This window comes from Strix uralensis, chromosome 3 (assembly GCF_047716275.1).
Source record: "Strix uralensis isolate ZFMK-TIS-50842 chromosome 3, bStrUra1, whole genome shotgun sequence".
Lineage (NCBI taxonomy): Eukaryota > Metazoa > Chordata > Aves > Strigiformes > Strigidae > Strix > Strix uralensis.
In genome coordinates this window covers 128,266,548-128,283,653 of record NC_133974.1, presented here as the reverse complement: position 1 = coordinate 128,283,653, position 17,106 = coordinate 128,266,548, and the positions used below count along the sequence as shown (strand labels likewise).

At 39.6% G+C, this 17,106-nt stretch overlaps 1 protein-coding gene across 3 annotated transcripts in view; it reads left to right on the top strand.

Moving 5' to 3' along the window:
- Window positions 1–17,106, top strand: part of MACROD2 (mono-ADP ribosylhydrolase 2) — a 901,307-nt gene that overhangs the window by 841,205 nt on the left and 42,996 nt on the right. For all 3 annotated transcript variants that reach the window (XM_074864379.1, XM_074864378.1, XM_074864376.1), the window contains exons 12-13: window positions 4,091–4,153; window positions 7,550–7,618. In XM_074864379.1, the coding sequence (XP_074720480.1) occupies window positions 4,091–4,153; window positions 7,550–7,618 (132 nt within the window). The remainder of the gene's footprint in view (window positions 1–4,090; window positions 4,154–7,549; window positions 7,619–17,106) is intronic.

The following is a 17,106-nucleotide window of genomic DNA, read 5'->3' as shown; positions in this document are numbered from 1 at the left end:
TCAGCTCTGAAATGGGAAGAGCCAAGAGGCCAGCAGGCTATTAATATTTTTGACTTGCCATGTTTGTTGCAAGAATAGTGAAAGATGTAAAAAGCCACGTGCTTCCAGGCTCTCACAGAGAAAATGGGAAGAATACTAAAACCTTCTCTGGTGCTGCTGCGGAGAGTTTGTCCTCTGGACTTTTCGTAGGGATCTTGTCCCAGCTCTCTCCCATCTGACTGCTGGCTTATTATTTATCATATCATCTGCTTCATTTTGGGGCTGCTGCTGCAGCTGGCATATCACTGTGCATGCTAAATACCTCTCCTTAACGTAAAGTGGGCAGGCACTCACAGAGTATCCGGTTTTCTAGTTTAGTTAGAAGTGCCGCTTGCTCTGCCAGCTTGCTGAGTGTGCTGATTGATCACTGTTTAGCCTGTTTTCTACCAAATATAAATGAGGGTATATATCATTTGGGGGAGAATTTTCTTGCTGATCTCAAAGAAAAAGGCCAAGAGGAGAGAGCAAGCGCCTATCAGGCAGTAGTCAGCTTGGCAAGGGAAAGCAAAATATATGGCCAGAAGTAGGTATTTTAGTGTCTGATGTGCTTATTTTGTTTCTACGGTGCTACTGTAATTCTCAAACTCCTGTTTTTTTCGACTGACTGCCATGCCAGGGAAAAGAAACAGATGTTCCCATTTGTCTTTTGATGTGGCTCAAAATCATTTACATTTACTGGCCTAAAATGACACGACATGTCGTTCGCCACTTTTTCTATCTCCTTTGGAGTGAGTGACAGATTGCTGTTCAATTACTAGTATAATAGAAAAGCAGATATTGTGAGGACAGCTTTCACCTAAAGGAAATGCAATCGCCAGTTGCTGCAATAGTTGAAAGAGAAGGATGGCAGATACTGTAGAAGCCATCCAGTGGAAAAGACATTTTTATTATTAGTAATGTCATGGGGAGGACTCAAGGGAAATGTACTGGGTCTGGCTTTTCTGCCTAGAGAAAAGGAGAGCCAGGGATGAATTAAAAATATGGTGAAAAACTGGCTTGCTACTCTTGTAAAATATATTTTCAGGTCTTTGCTTTGAGCATGTGCTTCTTAAAGCCTTTCCATTTGCTCTGCGCCCAGCTCCAATGGAGAGCAATAATTACAGAAAGACTCTTCATCAGTAGAAGACACTTGGTAAGAGGCTCATTAGAAGGGTTTTTAAAAAAACTGAAAGAACTGTTTGTCAGACACTTTGGGATTAGTCACTTCTCCACCCTGTAGTTTTCTTTCTTATCACTGTATTTATACTCCGCTTCTTCCCTTTCTCCTGAGAGGAAAGGATTCTCCAGGCCAAGCAGAGCTTAACCCTTCCTTCTGCAAGTCATTTACTTGAGGATCACTTGTCCACTCTTAATTTTTTACTGTTTTCTTTTCTCTATCGAAGTCACTTGGCAGGCACAACACATACTTTTAATACGCTGATCGAGATTAATTTTCATGTCACGATCCAGTCAGTCTGTTGGACTGGGTCAGAGTACAAGAGGTGAAGCTTCTGCTTAAAGTCTTTTACATTTTTCTTTCTAGAGGAACAAAATTAAGTGTTAGGTGGAAAACATGTTGAGAATCCAATATATAGTGCTGTAATTATCATTCTATTATACCAGTTTTAAACAGCGAACCTCCAGTGAAATAATAGACTTAGGGTTGAGAAAGCGTACGGATGAATGTGTGTTTTATCTGATAATCTGATGAACCAGATGATCATTTAAACTTTCTTTTGTAGTTTAAGCTTGCTCTGAGTAAGTGACTTTATCAAGAGAAGTAGTCCCTTGGTCATAAATATGAATGAATCCTTGAAATATCTGGTTTCAGCCAAATAACTCATGGTTATGGTCATACATGTTATAATGGATGTCGAAACCAGTATCGTCTGGAAAAGTATTTTTATGTTGTGGATGCAGTAAGGTAATTGCTGAAATTATTTTGGGTGATGTATCAGTAGTTACCATTTATGCCTGACCTCCTTTTTCTGAATGTAAAGTCTTTCTGCGCAAAGCAAAACGTGTTGCACTTGGCCATAATGAAATCCCTTATGCTTTGGCACCACTTGTTTCGCAGTGATGCAATATTCTCTTTGGATCTGACTTAATGGTAAAGATTTTTCAAGTGTCACTGCACGGTTGTGTTACAGGATTGTCTGAACGTACTGTTCCTTTCTGCAGCTCCTGAGCTAGGTGACTTTATCCTTTGAAACACATCCTGGTGATGCAAAGGGATTTTCTTCCTTATTTATTAATTGCTTGCTGCAAAGCTTGCGAAGTCGCAAGCCCATGTTTTAAAAGAAAAGGGGAGGGGGACAGAAGAGTTTCTCTTCTAGTACAGCTAACTTTCTGGTTTGCATGTGGTCCTCCTATTGTGTGTGGACAGGCAGAACACTGATTTTGAAAATAATACTTTTTGATTTCAAGCGGAGGAAGGAAAAACCCAGCTGGTTTTATCAAGCCATTTTGGTCATCCATGTAATGCAATTTTTTACAGGTTAGAGCTCACTAATGTGCTAAGAAATCACTATAGCTAGTCATCCATTAAGAGTTGTTAAAATCGGTACAAAGAGTTTCCAAGCAGGCAGGAGGCCCAAGTCCCTGCTGATGGCCATGAGCCGCTCCTTGCCCACCTCTCCCCTGTCAGGTGAAGTGTCAAACTCCTGCTCCATCTCCTCTCCTCCTGAGAGCAGCTCTGTGCAGGGTCAGCCTGGAAATACTTCTCCGCTAGTCCCATCTGCTGGATGCCAGGATGTATTGCCTGCTGGAAAGCAGGAGAGCGTCAAACCTCAGCCTTTAAGTATTGCGGCATACCACCAGATGTACACTTGCTGCTGAGAAACAGCACTTTCTCTGTTTTTCTTCCATCCACCTAATTGCATTTGGGCTACTGCTGTTCTCTTCAACAGACTCCATGTGTTAAGTAAAAGTAAGGTGGTGGCACAAGGAACTTTAACCGTGTTGCTTTAGAGAAGCTGTAATCAGAAAAACCCAGGAGCCAGAAAAGATCACAGCAAAAAAATATGTGTATCATTATCAAGCCATTTACAGGCCTGGGAATGAATTTCCTTTTTCCCAGTGTATATGTTCAAGCAGTCAGTTTTTCAAATGCCTCATTAAGGCTGGTACTCAGCTGTTCTCACCGTCTATATGGCCATGCTGGAAAAGAGGGAGCGTAGCCATCGCATCTGATCCAGCATGCTGCACTGCAGCCTCTAATATTATTATGAAGCTAAAAGAGCCTTCTCCATTGTTGAAAATACAGATTTCCCGATATATTTCTAATTGGGCCAAGCAAAGGTTAAGAGAGCTTGATCTTATGTCCATAGACATTCCCCAGGGTATTACTTTTCTCAGTGGTAATTCGCTGTTTGCTACCTGCCTTCCGAAAGGGAGCTGGAGGGAAGAAAATGGATAATGAATGCGAATGCAAAGTAGTGGAGAAAATTTGGAATGAATGTGAATGTAAAAAGGGGAAAAATACATTCAATCCTAGCAATCTTACTTTGTTTTATTTTGCTCTTTTCTTTGCAGTCGTTTGTGATGGTTTTTTATACTTTATGCTAAGTGATGGTGTGCCTTTTGCTCTAAAATAAAATTTGGGTGATTCTCCCTCTCCTAGTCTTACTTTCCATAGGCGTTAAAGTAAGTTCTGCAAGTCAGAAACACAGCCACCTCAAGGATCTTGTGGGAATGTTACTGGAGGAAAATAAACCTAGAAAAAAATCTTTATAAAATACACGGACTAAGATCAAGCAACAATTTCATCTATTGCAGACAGTGTTTAGGGAAACGTGCCTTTATTTGGTATACGGTTATTTCCAGTGTGGCTGTTGAGATAAAATCTTTAACCTCCCTTCCTCAACTTGAGATGTGAAAATGTGACTGTTTTAAATGTAACTGGTTATATTTGCAGGTTTTTTCAGTTTACCTTTATATCTCTCCCCTTTCATCACGGCACCTTGCTGTAAATTAGCAGTTTGCACTGAATTGATTGCAATTAATATTGCTGCTGCTGTTACCAATAAAAAAAGATATATCATAAATAATTTTTATGTGTTTTCCTCGATAGGTGGTAATAGCACAGAGGAGAAGCAAAACGATGAAGAAACCGAGGCCCAGAGCCGAGAGACAGGTTTGTGCCGAGTTTCTTAAAGGACTTTGTTAGGTTTTATCCACCTTGGTGAACAGTAACCTTAGTCAAAGCCATTGACGGAGAATGTTTGTACATTTTCACCAGATTAGCTCAGGTCTTGAGCAATTCTCCCATTAGAGACCGCAACTCCGTTCATTATGAATGAATGTATTGTAGTGCAAGAATGCAGACTTCCCTCTTTAGCTTACCAGCTCTAGTTCTCCCTTTAAGGTGGACTACCTCTAGCTAATCCTCTAACTAGAAAGAAATAATTTTCCCTCTGCCTACAACAGAGTAGTCCTCTGCACAGAATAGAAACGGGGGAAAAGGAAATTTGGCGAAGAAGGAAACAGACTTCCTTTGATGAAAACTGTACTTCTGAAGATTTTAAAGGGTATTTTCAAGTTTTAATAAATTGTCTACACAAGTCTCGGGGGTTATGAAGATTTAAATCCTTACAGAAAGATATTGCATATACTGCGCATGAATGTCAGAGTTCACGAGCAGTGGGTTTTGCAGATGGCATGCTTATAAATTATAGTGAGTTCAATATTTTAAAATACGTCACTCTGTTCACAATAGATTTTCTATTATTTTTTTCTGTTTATGGTTGTATTTTTCATCCTACCCAACTCTGTTCAATGCAAAAGACAACTACAATTAATCCGTTATCAAAAGAGCTGAAGTGACAATCAAAATGTCTGTAAATCCCCTTATTTCTTAAGGATTTCTTTTAGTGTAGTATTACATGTAACACAATGCCTTTTTTGTCTGGTTGGGGTTTTTTTCTCATTGTAGTGCAGGATGTTGCCTACACATACTTAATTCAGAGAGCATGAAAGAGTTTTCTTCAGATTTTTTTTGTTTTAGTCAGAATGGAAGATTGCTTTCAATATGTGGAAGATTGAGCTGAAGAAGGCCAGCCAGTAAATGCAGCAAAAATATTTAAAAGACCTAGATTCTTGACTTACCTGGTTTGCTTTCTGCATTGTGAATGTTTGCAGATAAAGAATTCATTTGGTGAGGGTCCTTCTTTTTGTCCTATGAATTGGGCACTGTGATGTGGAAGTGCAGCATTTCTCTCTGCCTCCACAGGTCAGTCTTTGGCAACTAGGTGCTAACAGCTGATGCTGTTCGCAAGTACTTGAAGTCCTTCTGTGTTTCATGTCCTCTTTATCACCTCTTCTTTATGTCCTTGCCTGGGGCAAGCAGTGGGAGGTGAAGCCATAGGCACACAGTATTACAGAATAAAAAAGATTGGATCTCAGCAAACTTCGGACCTAGGCGCTTTATCCTCCCCAAGATAAGTATGCAGTGATGTTTTGTAAGTGCTGGAGGACAACCAGGTTTTCTTTCCTGGATTTTTCACTTTTATGCTAGCCATATTTTAAACAGGCAAAGGTGACCAGGGAGAAGGGAGGCATGAGTTACTCTGTGTGAATGTAGACTCTGTTTTGAATCTCTGACTAGGCAGGGGGATATCTTTGCCCAAGCAATATTGAGCTTTTAACCGTACCAAATACTGCTTTGCTGCTAGCTCCCCTAAGAGGTAGTACTGCTAGGAGCTCCTAGCTCCAACTGCGGAGGTGCCGGGTTATACTACTGTCTACAGATGCCAAATACAGCTCATTGTGCTTGTCAGCTATATTCACTCTGATGGGGTGCATATTTCCCTGGTATTTAGATCTGCAAAACAGTTCGATTGAATGAAATACATTTCATTTTTCCCAAGAGAATTAAGGAACATGTACTTCTCTAAATTATTACTTTGCTACTGGAGGTGTCTTAAATGCATCGCATTTCTCCCAAAACCGTCATTATGACTTGTTGCGTTACGAGCTGTCAGAGCTGGTTTATCAGTCATGATGTACATTCTTTTGCTATCTCGTATTGGTAGTCATGTTTTGTTACTCTCATGAAGAGCGTCAGAGAAAAGATCCAGACATTTTAGGTCCCAGATCCAGAAAATGTCATACTTTAGGAACACGTTTTAGGTACATGCCTAAAGATAGCGTTGTGCCTACGCATAGTCCATGAATCACCTCCTCGGCCACAGGCACACAGTGTTACAGGAAAAAATTATTTGGCTTAACATTTATCCCTACTGGTTCACATAGTGACAAGAACAGAGAGGTGTACAATTACCTCGAGTTAGTTACATTCAGCTAATGAGTTGCTGCTGCTTTCCACTCTACTCATTGTGGAGACAAAACATCATCAGGAACTTTGAGACTGCTGCTTCTGAGCCTTTTCTTGGCAGTAGGAAATGACCTGATTTTCTAAGATACGCAGTTGTATGCCTAAAACATTTCTAATCACTATGAATGACCACTGTAAGGAGCAATCCCATCAAATGTTAAGGTTCTTATTTGTATTTTCTAAACCAAAAGGCATAACCTTCATCTGACTGCGACAAATCAGAAATTATGTGAAAGAAATGTAGAAGAAAAAATAGACACTGTATTCTTACGCAGTCCGTTACATGAAGATTTATAGACTCTTATTATACAGTAATGAAAAAGCCAGTTTATAGTGTACAAAGACTGGCCTGAAATTTTTTTGCTATTACTGTATGGTTTTTTTAAAAGTCTGGCCTCCAGTCTATCATCAGTGAACTTCACAGTTAACACGTGGAAAAACAAAATGGCAGGTGGTTCAGAGCTCTTGTTTCAAGCTAGTTAAAAATACTTGATGACTATATTAGGAAAAAAAAATTTCTCAGAATCGTCAGAGGCAAGTCTTTTGAAAGAAATGAAAGGCTAGAAATGAAAACAAAGGCTTATAAAGGTTTTTGAACTATAAAAATTGCCAAGAAAAAGCAACGGTGAAAGTTAAAAAGTTCTACTAAATTCAGATACTAGTTTTATCTGCAGTAGTTTTACCTGCATGCTCTACCATTAAGAAACTCCAAGCCACAGTTTTTCAGGAACTTGCTAAATTTCAGGCCTGATTCATGAAAGCTTCTCTTTTCAGGAAAGCATTTGGATGGAATCATTTTGATTCCAATGGGATTCATGGACATGATTAAAGTTAAGAACGGCGTAATTGTTTTTTCTCAAAATAGATGGATTAAATGAAAAAAGGAATCTCAAAGCAAACAGAAACACCAGCCTACCCATGAAACTGATAGCTGTTCCTCTCTCTGTCTTATGAGAAATTGAAATATAGACTTGATCTGGTGGTATTGTAATGTAAGTTTACCCCTGGCTTCAGGAGGGCAATCAGACCAGTAATGACTGGTGAATGCAATGTGAATGGATGGATGTAAGCCCAGTAAATCAAATTCAGGTCTAGTATCTTGCCTCAATAAGGCGTAACACTTTTTTTTTCAGTAAAGTGGTTCATCAGTTTGCTATCTAATGAATAACTTCTCTTTCTTTTCCTTGGTTTTTATAGATGAGACGAAACCTTCAGCCGCAGCCAGCCTATCATCATCAGAAGAAACAGAGCTGAGTGAAGATAAAGGTACAGGTTGTAAATTGTGTTTCAAAATATCCAGTCCCAGGAGGACATTTCATAAAGCCTTATTTTCCTTTGTCTGGAAATTGCCAAAATCACAGTTAAACAATTCAGAAATAGGGAAACCCTTGGATTTTCATTTACAAAAGTCTTTGTAATGAAGTACTTGACACCAGCTGTTGTGCTGGTAGGAGAGATGCTGTGAATTCCTAAGTCCCCTTGTTATAGAGGTAATACTAAAATATCATATATGACACATCAGAAATAAGCCCAAAGCTTGGGCTCACTGGGGCAACTCACAGGCGTAAAGTTAAGCACGCACATCTATCTCAGCAATATTAGCTCCCTGTTCAGTGCTCTCCTGACGGGGAAAAAGAAAAACACAATAGCTATAAACACATCAAGAGGAGACAGGAGGAGATGAAGTCATAATTGAGAGAGAGAAAGTAATGTTTATCTTGTGCAGACTGTGCTGGGCACTCAGATCATTTAGTTTGTGATAAATATTTAAAAGTGTCACGGGGCCAAATGACAGGGAGTTTAGGAAACAAGAAAGAGAGATGATCTAATTTAAATGTTTCAAGCTGAGATTCTTCCTGTGGAGTTGTTGGTTTACGGATAGGAACCAGTGCATAGACATACTGGTTTTGATACTCTTATGATATCACGCTATTAATTGCTTTTGCGGGTCTACAGTTTTTGGCATTCTTGTGGGGGTACGTCAGGAAAAAGCCTGAGTGATTTATAAAATGTTCGCTACTGGTAATTCAAAACAGGAGTTATGCTATCTATAATAAATACAGTCCATCAGTACAGCCTTCAAGAAAGACTAATAGAAAATTTTAATGCATTTTACTGAGATAACATAATTATTAACGTCCATTAACTTATTTATTTTAGAAGATTTAATGTTTAATTCAGCATCACTGCTTGACTCTCTTCTCATTTTTCTAGATAAGTGTGACGGGGTGTGAGATCTTGCCCTTTTGTTCCAAAGACACATGCTAGAGAGCCCACATACTTACCTGATTATGAGTTCAAAGCCTTCTGCAGATTGATTTAAGTGCTCTCTTAACTGATTGATTGATCCTGCAGGGGGAAAAAAAAACCCCACAAACCCTTGCTGGAGCACTGGCTTTTGTTTTTGATATCTTCACAGATTAAAGTCATGGCAAGGCTAGTGGAAGGCAGAAATAGTGACGGATTCAGCCCCAGAATAGTTGGTGATTGCCTGCCATTCATTTCTCTTTTTTTGCTGGCATTTGACTTGTTTATGTATCCTGTATCTATAAGATCCCCCATCAGATGTGGTTTTTATGTTTCGTAATGTGAGGGTCACAGTGAGGCTTTGAGTTTGGATTTTTTTTTTTTTGGCTGTCTGTGGACTTACTGAAGATCCCAACATTTTAGTATTGCTTTGAGTGCTTGTTCCTGACTATATAGCCAGTGTCTTCTGATATGCTTTTCAGTGGCCATCTCAATGTGTAACCACTCAAGTTTTTTGATGCATTGTATTAGTTGTCTCTTCTCAGGAAAGCAGCCATCTTGGTACTGTAGGTCTTACTTTTCCTATAATATGCTAAGAGTATAGTGTCTTCCCCTCTTATCTTGAGAGGTTGGGAGAAGAGATAGTGCCCTGAGAAATCCAAAGGGCAGTTTCTCTTTGATGTCCTACCTCTCCTCAAAAGTAAGATGGAAAGCATCTGGTAGGCAAAAAGGAGTGAGACCGACTCTCCTCCATATATTTTGTTTGTAAAGTCGTACAACTAGAAAAAAGGAACAGTGGGGAAAAGAACATGTTTGAGGATTTGCCTGCTAGTTTTTTAAATGTAACCAAGAATTTTGAATGACGAGGCCGCCGCGTCCACCAGGCCATGGTTTAAATAAATCCTTATTTCCATTAGTAGATTTTCAACTTCTCAGATTTTGGATTTTGAGTTGTTTTCAAATGAGTACTAGTGGTACAAAAAACTAGCTACCGCTTGGGAAATGGCGCTTTTACAGAATCCTGGCATTTCTGAAAACACCTGCTGCTCCTGAAATAAATTTCAGCCTTCAAATTGTTTGCCCACTGAGTTAACACAGCTAAAACCTGCCAGGTTCTGGAACATACTCATTTCTGTAGTTTATCTTCAACTAAATGAACTGGATGCAATGCATTTAAAGAAATTACGTTTCTCCAGTCCTTCCACTTAATTACTGTGAAAGGAGATTTGTGGCAAATAAGTCTAGGCTACATATTTCCAAAATGCGTAGTTTAAATCACTCAGAATAGGAGGTTTCCAAGCCTTCTATGGAAGTACAGCAGTCTTTCAAATGTCAGTTCGAGTGAGTGTACCAAAACAAGTATTTTGACTCCAAGTAGAGTTGACTAGTGATTTTTCTGCTTATTTTTTCTTGTATTTCTGGGATTAGAATGTAGCAAACACATTGAAATAGTTATTTATTGCTCAAAAATGTGGTGATATTCAAAACAAAGCACATGCATCTCTGCTACCATGAAGTTCTAGTATTTTTTTCTTACCTGAGTCATCTTTATCAGGTTTTTTTTAAGGAAAAGGGGAAGGATGGGAACATGAAAGGGGGTGTTTCATGATAAGTGCGTGGAACATTTCAAGAATCATGTTTTGAGGGGCTCCAATTAAAATTAAAACCTAATGTGAGATTACAAATCTCATATTAATGTGAAAGTATATCTCTTCTGTTATTCACGGTAGAAGAGACACTGTCCAGAAAAAAAAGTCCATGGGCCCAGTTTACATGTCACCTTTGAGCAGACTGAATTTTTTGACTCCTCTGACTGTCCTCAGGAAAAAAAAGAAGAAAAAAAAAAAAAAAAAAAAAAGGAGAATAGTCTTATTCCAAGCATATCAAGATGTTTGATGTTATGCTGTGGAGGTATTGTCTTATTCCAGTCTGTGCCAAGTTTCTATTTCCACTGTCTGGAAATGCTGCAAAGAAATGTTGCGATTTTACCCTTGAAAACTTGCATGCATAACTATTAGCTCTTGGGGGAGAGCTGACATCTCTAGGCAGCACCTTCGTAGCGCTTCATTACTGTGCATATGGAAGTAGATCCTTTATATACAGCGTATTTCAAGTTAGAGATGCTTCTCTTTATGAAGTGTAAGGGCAGAACAAAGTGATTAAAGTCATTAATGTTTATGCAGCAGATAAAACACGTATCAGACAGGCTGCACTCAGTCTAGTGTGCCTGTCCATACAGGATTGTGCTGGGACTACAAACTCATTTTAAATGGACCGTATTGTATATAGCTGTGGATTGGTTTGAACCTGTGATTGATTTTTTTAAAAAAAAAAAAGAATGTGTGTGCATACGCATGAGTGTGTGTGTGTGAGAGAGAGTGTTCTGCATCTTCATCTCAGTTATCTGCCCTACCAATTACTATTTAACCTGATTTATTGATAGGGCTTTCTGGTAGAAAAATGAAAAAAGGAACTGGATTTAGTACAGGTGAAGAATGAACTCCCCATTATGCAATCATGGCAAAGTTTCTGTGCACAATACGCTGATTTTAATTCATTAGCACTTAATAAGAACTGAATTTTCATTTGAAGGTCAACGAAATTAAATCATATGCTAATTAATTTTAAAAATAAAGTAGCGATTAATTATTTCCAGGTGTTCACCAAAGTCTGTGCTCCGGTGGGAGTGCCATTTAAAGCAAGTCACTATTTTTCTACATTCTCTGAAACGGAGTCAGCTTCAGTCAGCTGGGGGGCTGATGTTGTCAAAAGCAGAATTAGGTATATGCCTTGGCTAGGGTCTAGCCCTAAAAACTCACTTTGTGCAACCCAGAAGCCTTTAAGTATCCTGCCTGTAAAGCATAATGGATATAAAATTCCTGTTTGGCCAGCTGTAGTTCTCACCATGGAAAAATCTGATGTCCTAAAGCCATAAATGATTGAGAAGGGATAAACTGAAAGATAGAGCATTTCAAATGCAGGGGAGCTGTGCAAATCAACATAAATTAGACACTGATAAGTGGGTGAAAAAGATTGACTGAAAGGCCAATATGTTCAAAAAGAGGTGTTTAAAATCAGCTCTTAAGTATATATTAAGACATCTAAATGAATGACCTGGTTTTCAGAAGTGCTGAGCGCTCAGCAGCTACCAATGAAATGTTTTTACTTCACCCTTGGGCTATGATTAGACCTGGAAAATTTCAGCCTGAAAAATTTCAATTATAGGTAACTGAAAAAGAACCTTTTTAATGGAAGAGTTTCAACACCCCCAACCGTAGCTGTGGCTCTTCATGCCAGCTACAGTGATAACATTTTTCTCTCCCTTGGTTAGAAGCATTTTTGTGAAAGCAAATTGGCTAACACAAGCTAAATGGTGTGGTTTGGGTTTTTTCTAAACCACGTACATAACCATTGCCATCTAACCTAGCACCTATTCTCCTAACACCCCGCGTAATGTTTACTTTGAGCTGTACATAATGCAGGTTATTCGCTTTTCCTTCTAATCTGGCCTCTCTGTAGCACTGTGCATCCAGACAGGGTCCAGCCCATGAACGACTCAAGAGATGTTTCTACTCTACTCTTCGCCAGTACAGGCAGCCACAACAGCTAACACTAATCTGCTTAGCTGGTTTATTTAGATCCTACTTATTTTTAAAGATTAGCTGACCTGGAGCCATCCAGCTGTGCTCCTGTCAGTCTGATGTGAGCACCTTCTCCTTCCATCTGTCCCCCTCAACCCTTACCTTCAGCTGCGTGGCATCTTCTCCTGGGAAGGGCCTAACCAAAGCAGCCAGGTATTTCTCAGCGTTTTCCTTTCCCAGTGCCCTATTCAACAGGCCCTGCCCCTGATGGCAGCAGCAGAATGCCCATGGTTATCGTACCAGCTGCACTGAAATTTCTCTCGTGGACATAAGGTGAGGTTAGTGAAGATGCCAGTCTGTCAGCTCGAAGCACAAGCGGGAGGGAGCATTACACGGTGGACCCCACCTGTGGAGATGAACTGCCTGGTCTATTGCAAAAATATCTCTACAGGTTGTTGCACCTAAAAAGGTCTGTTTTACCAAGCCCTATAAACTTGGGCTCCAATAAATCTAATCTGTCATAAAGACAGATTAAAATGAAATCTTGGTGGATATAAAAATAACATTTTAAAGTCAAAGCTCAAGAATATCTCCCTAACTTCTCATAAATCACCTTTTTATAGTACTTCATTTTAACACATTTTCCTCGGTTTATGAGGCAAAAGAATACCCTAATCATGTGGCAGCCTCCATGCACACCATTACCTGTAATTTTAGACGCCTGCTTGATTTCTTTCACTCTGGAAATATTCCAGTCATTTTTCACAGTATCATGCTTAAAAAATAAAATGCACTGAACCTGTTTCTTTCATAATGACCAGCTTTTTCCCTCTTTAATCTTCTTACAGCTCCCTAAAACATGGTGATTTATCTATGCTGTGTGCAGGACCCAGGTGTGTTGCACATTAGAAACGACTCAGTAAATAAGCCATACAGAGAGTAGCTGGGGAAGTGAATTTTAAAAGATCATTAAAACCACTTAACATTCAGATCTTACCATTTCTCCTCTTCCTTAGCATTTGCAAAATTTTGTTTGAGTAGCGTTGCTTTATACAGTCAAAAAAAAGTATGAATGGTGTGGAAAAGCATGGGGGTTTATGCAGCTTTTAGACAAAATAGTGTCTGATTATTAGCCGGAAGGGTAGGATTGATTATTGCAAGCTACACAGTTTTCTTGGAGCTGAATTCAACATACTGTTGATATATTGGAACAGTGGATATACTTGGGGAGTATTCCGATCAGCTTACTCAAAGTCCAGATATTTTCTTCAGAGGTTGTTAAAGGTTGGGGAAGATTCCCAGGTGCATTCAACCGTGCAGCCCCACACGGCAGTTGTTTCAATACAACGGAGGGGTGCAGGGCGCCGTGCTCCAGACGTGGATACTGTCATTGCAGCCACCAAGTAGAAGCAGGTTTGGAGGAACTAAGGGATGCTCAGACTTCAGTGAGCACTTCGATGCTTGATGTGCAGTAGATCAAAGTGGCCTATCTTTGGTTCATTTATGTCATTAAATGTCAAGTTTGGTTCATTCATGTGTGATCAACAATGACATTAGGAACTGTACTCCAGTGTAGTATCAAAAACACTGATTATTTTCAGTCCTGCCTGGAGGAATGTTAACTCTTACAGTCCCAATTTGTGGTTACTCAAGGTAAATAGTGTCCAGCACATCTTATCAAAAAACTAAGTACACTGTGCCATGAAATAATATCCTGACTTGGATTCTCCAGTACGACTTAACAGATAAGTAGCTGTGTTAGGGGAAGACTAACACTGCTTTATGCCATTTAAAAAATCGAAGTTAGTTCCCTAGCCAATTAGAGATGAACAAAGGCTTTAGGGATGGCTAGAGCTTTTGTAGACCCTGTAATTGTTTAGGACTATGATACTGGCTTATGCCCAGTTGCATAAGGCTTTAAAGGGCTAAGCGAGCACAGAGGACCGGCTGAGCCCAAGGAATGCCACTACCCTACTGAAAACTTGCACGCAGAAAGTGGTATATCATCAGCATTTGTGGGATTCCCATCGCTGCTTGCCAGCTGAATTGGAGGTGGCACTGCTGCCTTGTATCCAATTTGGGAACGGCTTTTATTGACTGGTGCATTTGGTCTTACACTTTTACTCGTGCTTGGCTCAGATTTTCTGCATAAATCTGGGTTTATTCCTTTGCTTTATTTTATTCTTGCTAATCCTAAAAGTAAATCTGTCTTTGGACCTTTTGGCTTGAATATTTGATCTAATATTTGCATTTAAAAAGAAGAAATCTTTGACATGGTCCTGACCTTAAAGATTTTGAAACTCAGAATCTGCATGCTAATGCAAAGACTTATTTCTACTGCTGAAATAAGAGCAGCGGACTCTTACAGTAACTTCTGTCCATGTTCTGCTCTTTTCAGAAACACGCTTTACAAAAAATAATTTGCTCAAAATTATCGCTACATATTGCCTGGGATAATTTGGAATTCTGGGCAATTAAATTGCGGTTTTGAACCCTGGAACAATTAGAAAACTGTTTATGATAAAAATGAAAGTTTTAACACAAAATTACAATCCTGTGAGAAGAAACTGTGCAGAGCCAGCTATGGGACTGTGTGAAGATGTGCCAAATAGCACAGAGGTGGTCTCTGGCTGTGGTGCCTAATGCTGACACCTGGCGCAGCTGCGGGGTCAGACTGCCAGCTGTGCCAAAGGCTGGGAGTAGCGACAGCTCCCCACGCCGTGTGATAACCGTAGTTTGCCATAAGCTACGCGATGCTGCACCACAAACAGCAGCGTAATGGGGCACATACATCAGCCACGCACGAGGCTCCTTAAACTCCATTTGTTATTATTGACCAAAGCGCGTAATTGTTCCTCTGATGCTGGGGATTGATTTTTGCATGAAATTGGAGTCATTCCTCATTCTAGGAGGAAAAGTGGCACCTGTGAACTGAGATTAAAGGCACAGATCTGGGAGTATGAAGTACTGTGCAATAGGTGTAGGATAAGATAGCTCTAAGGGTCAGATGGGACAGAGCCACATGCATCTCTCCCACCTGTAGCAGGTAATATCACTCTTTATCAGCCCTTTTGGCTATTTGAAGGGCTACTTAAGGCAGAGGACTTGCAATTCCAGCTTTTCAGTACAGTTCCTTTTATGAACATGCAACTAAATCATACAGAAAAAGATAATATTAACTTAGGGTATGGGGCTACAGATGGTACAACTCTTGGCTTGTTTGATATCCTGAAAGCTTTGTCAAAAACTTCAGCAAAGCCAGATTTTCACTCAATGGGTTTAAAGTTCGCCTGAAAAATTCCATACAGATTTTTAGTGCCGTTCCCATTTATACCAAGAGGTCCTTCAACTCTCTTTTTGATTAAACTTGGAATTTGATGAAATTGTAATTTATTTTTGCTCTGATTCGGGCTGATAGGGTAATCCCTTGTAACTCGTAGCACAATGTGGCATCCTGGTATGAAAGGCCAGCGCAGTGGTCCAGCTGATAGCACTGAGTAGCGTTTTAAGTCCTCAGTAGGGTGAAAAAAGTGCAGCAAGGGCAAATTTTAACAAATTGTACATCAGTGAGATATTCTGCTTTCAAACTTGGATTTATAAACTTATTGTCATGCCACGAAAGAAGTAAGAAGCTGTGCAGGTAATTAAATATTTGCCTTGGGGGATTATTTGCAGTTAATTAAAGCCACACACTTTCGGTACATACCTTTTCTACAGATTATTAAATTTGGATCGGATGTTAACAACCCAGCTTTCTCACTTATCCATCAGAGATTGTTCTGGGCAAGTTTCAAGAACGGAGTTTTACAGGGGCATCCTTTGGTATGTTGTAAGATTTACTCTGCTATATTGTAGAAAGGGACCTTCTGGAAGTAGAGCCGTAACAAGACTGTCATAGCGTAATTTATTATCATGCACCATAGATCTTTTGGCACTGTTACTTAAGTTTCTCATCTAGCAGCATGTTAGAATGTGTTCCACTCTGGAATACAAATAGTGATTATCTGTTACCATTGTTATGACCTCAAGTGTACTTACCTCTGTAGTTTGCAGAAATGTCCAGTTAGATCAGCGGTGTTTTTTAACAAGGCTCAAAGAGAGCTCTTTATTCAGTAAAAGCTGCGTGTTATGCAGATGAGCAGAGCTAAAACTGGTGGCTGTGTTGCTGTGATTTCCTGACTGCAGTGGAATGATGCATTTCTCCATCCCCGCACAAGAACTAAGAAGTGGCAGCTGTCAGAAAATGTCATTCGGCACAACAAAATAATGCCCTGTGTTTGTGAAGGCTGCAGATAGCATAGCAACTGCACCAACATCATCTAATTTAAACCTCACTGTGCCACTGGTTCAGGGTATGGCTTTGAGCAGTTCATTTTGCTGGTCTCCCTCAAAAAGGAAAAGCAGCTTGGCCACGATAATGACATTGGGAGTTCTGCCATCAAGTAAAATGAGGCTAGGATTTGCACTGGGATTTATAGGACTTAATGTTTGTCAAGCTCGTGGAAGTCCAACCATGAAAAGTGCTGGCATTGTTCTAAATAAATAAGGAATCACTTTATTTATCAAGTAGGTTGTTTGTGCTGTTTCTCATAGCTTTGTGCCGCTCTGTTCATTAGAAATAAAATTCTTGGTAGCACTGCTGATTATTCTTACGTGTCCTATCGTGCCAGCTCCTTGTTTAAGGTTTGTACTGCAGGCAAAAAACTGCTCAGTAAGTGTACAGATTTTGAAATCAATTTGAATAATTGAAACCCATGAGTATACTTTTGTAGTATATAAGTCTGTAGTTAAACAGATAGAAAATCTGTCAGCGTATCAGAATGCCAGATATGAAGCTAGCACCTAAGGGCTACCTGTGTCTGAAGTAACTAACAGACTTTTCCAGCATGAAAACCGCTGCAGGATTTGTTTGTTTGTTTGTTTGCT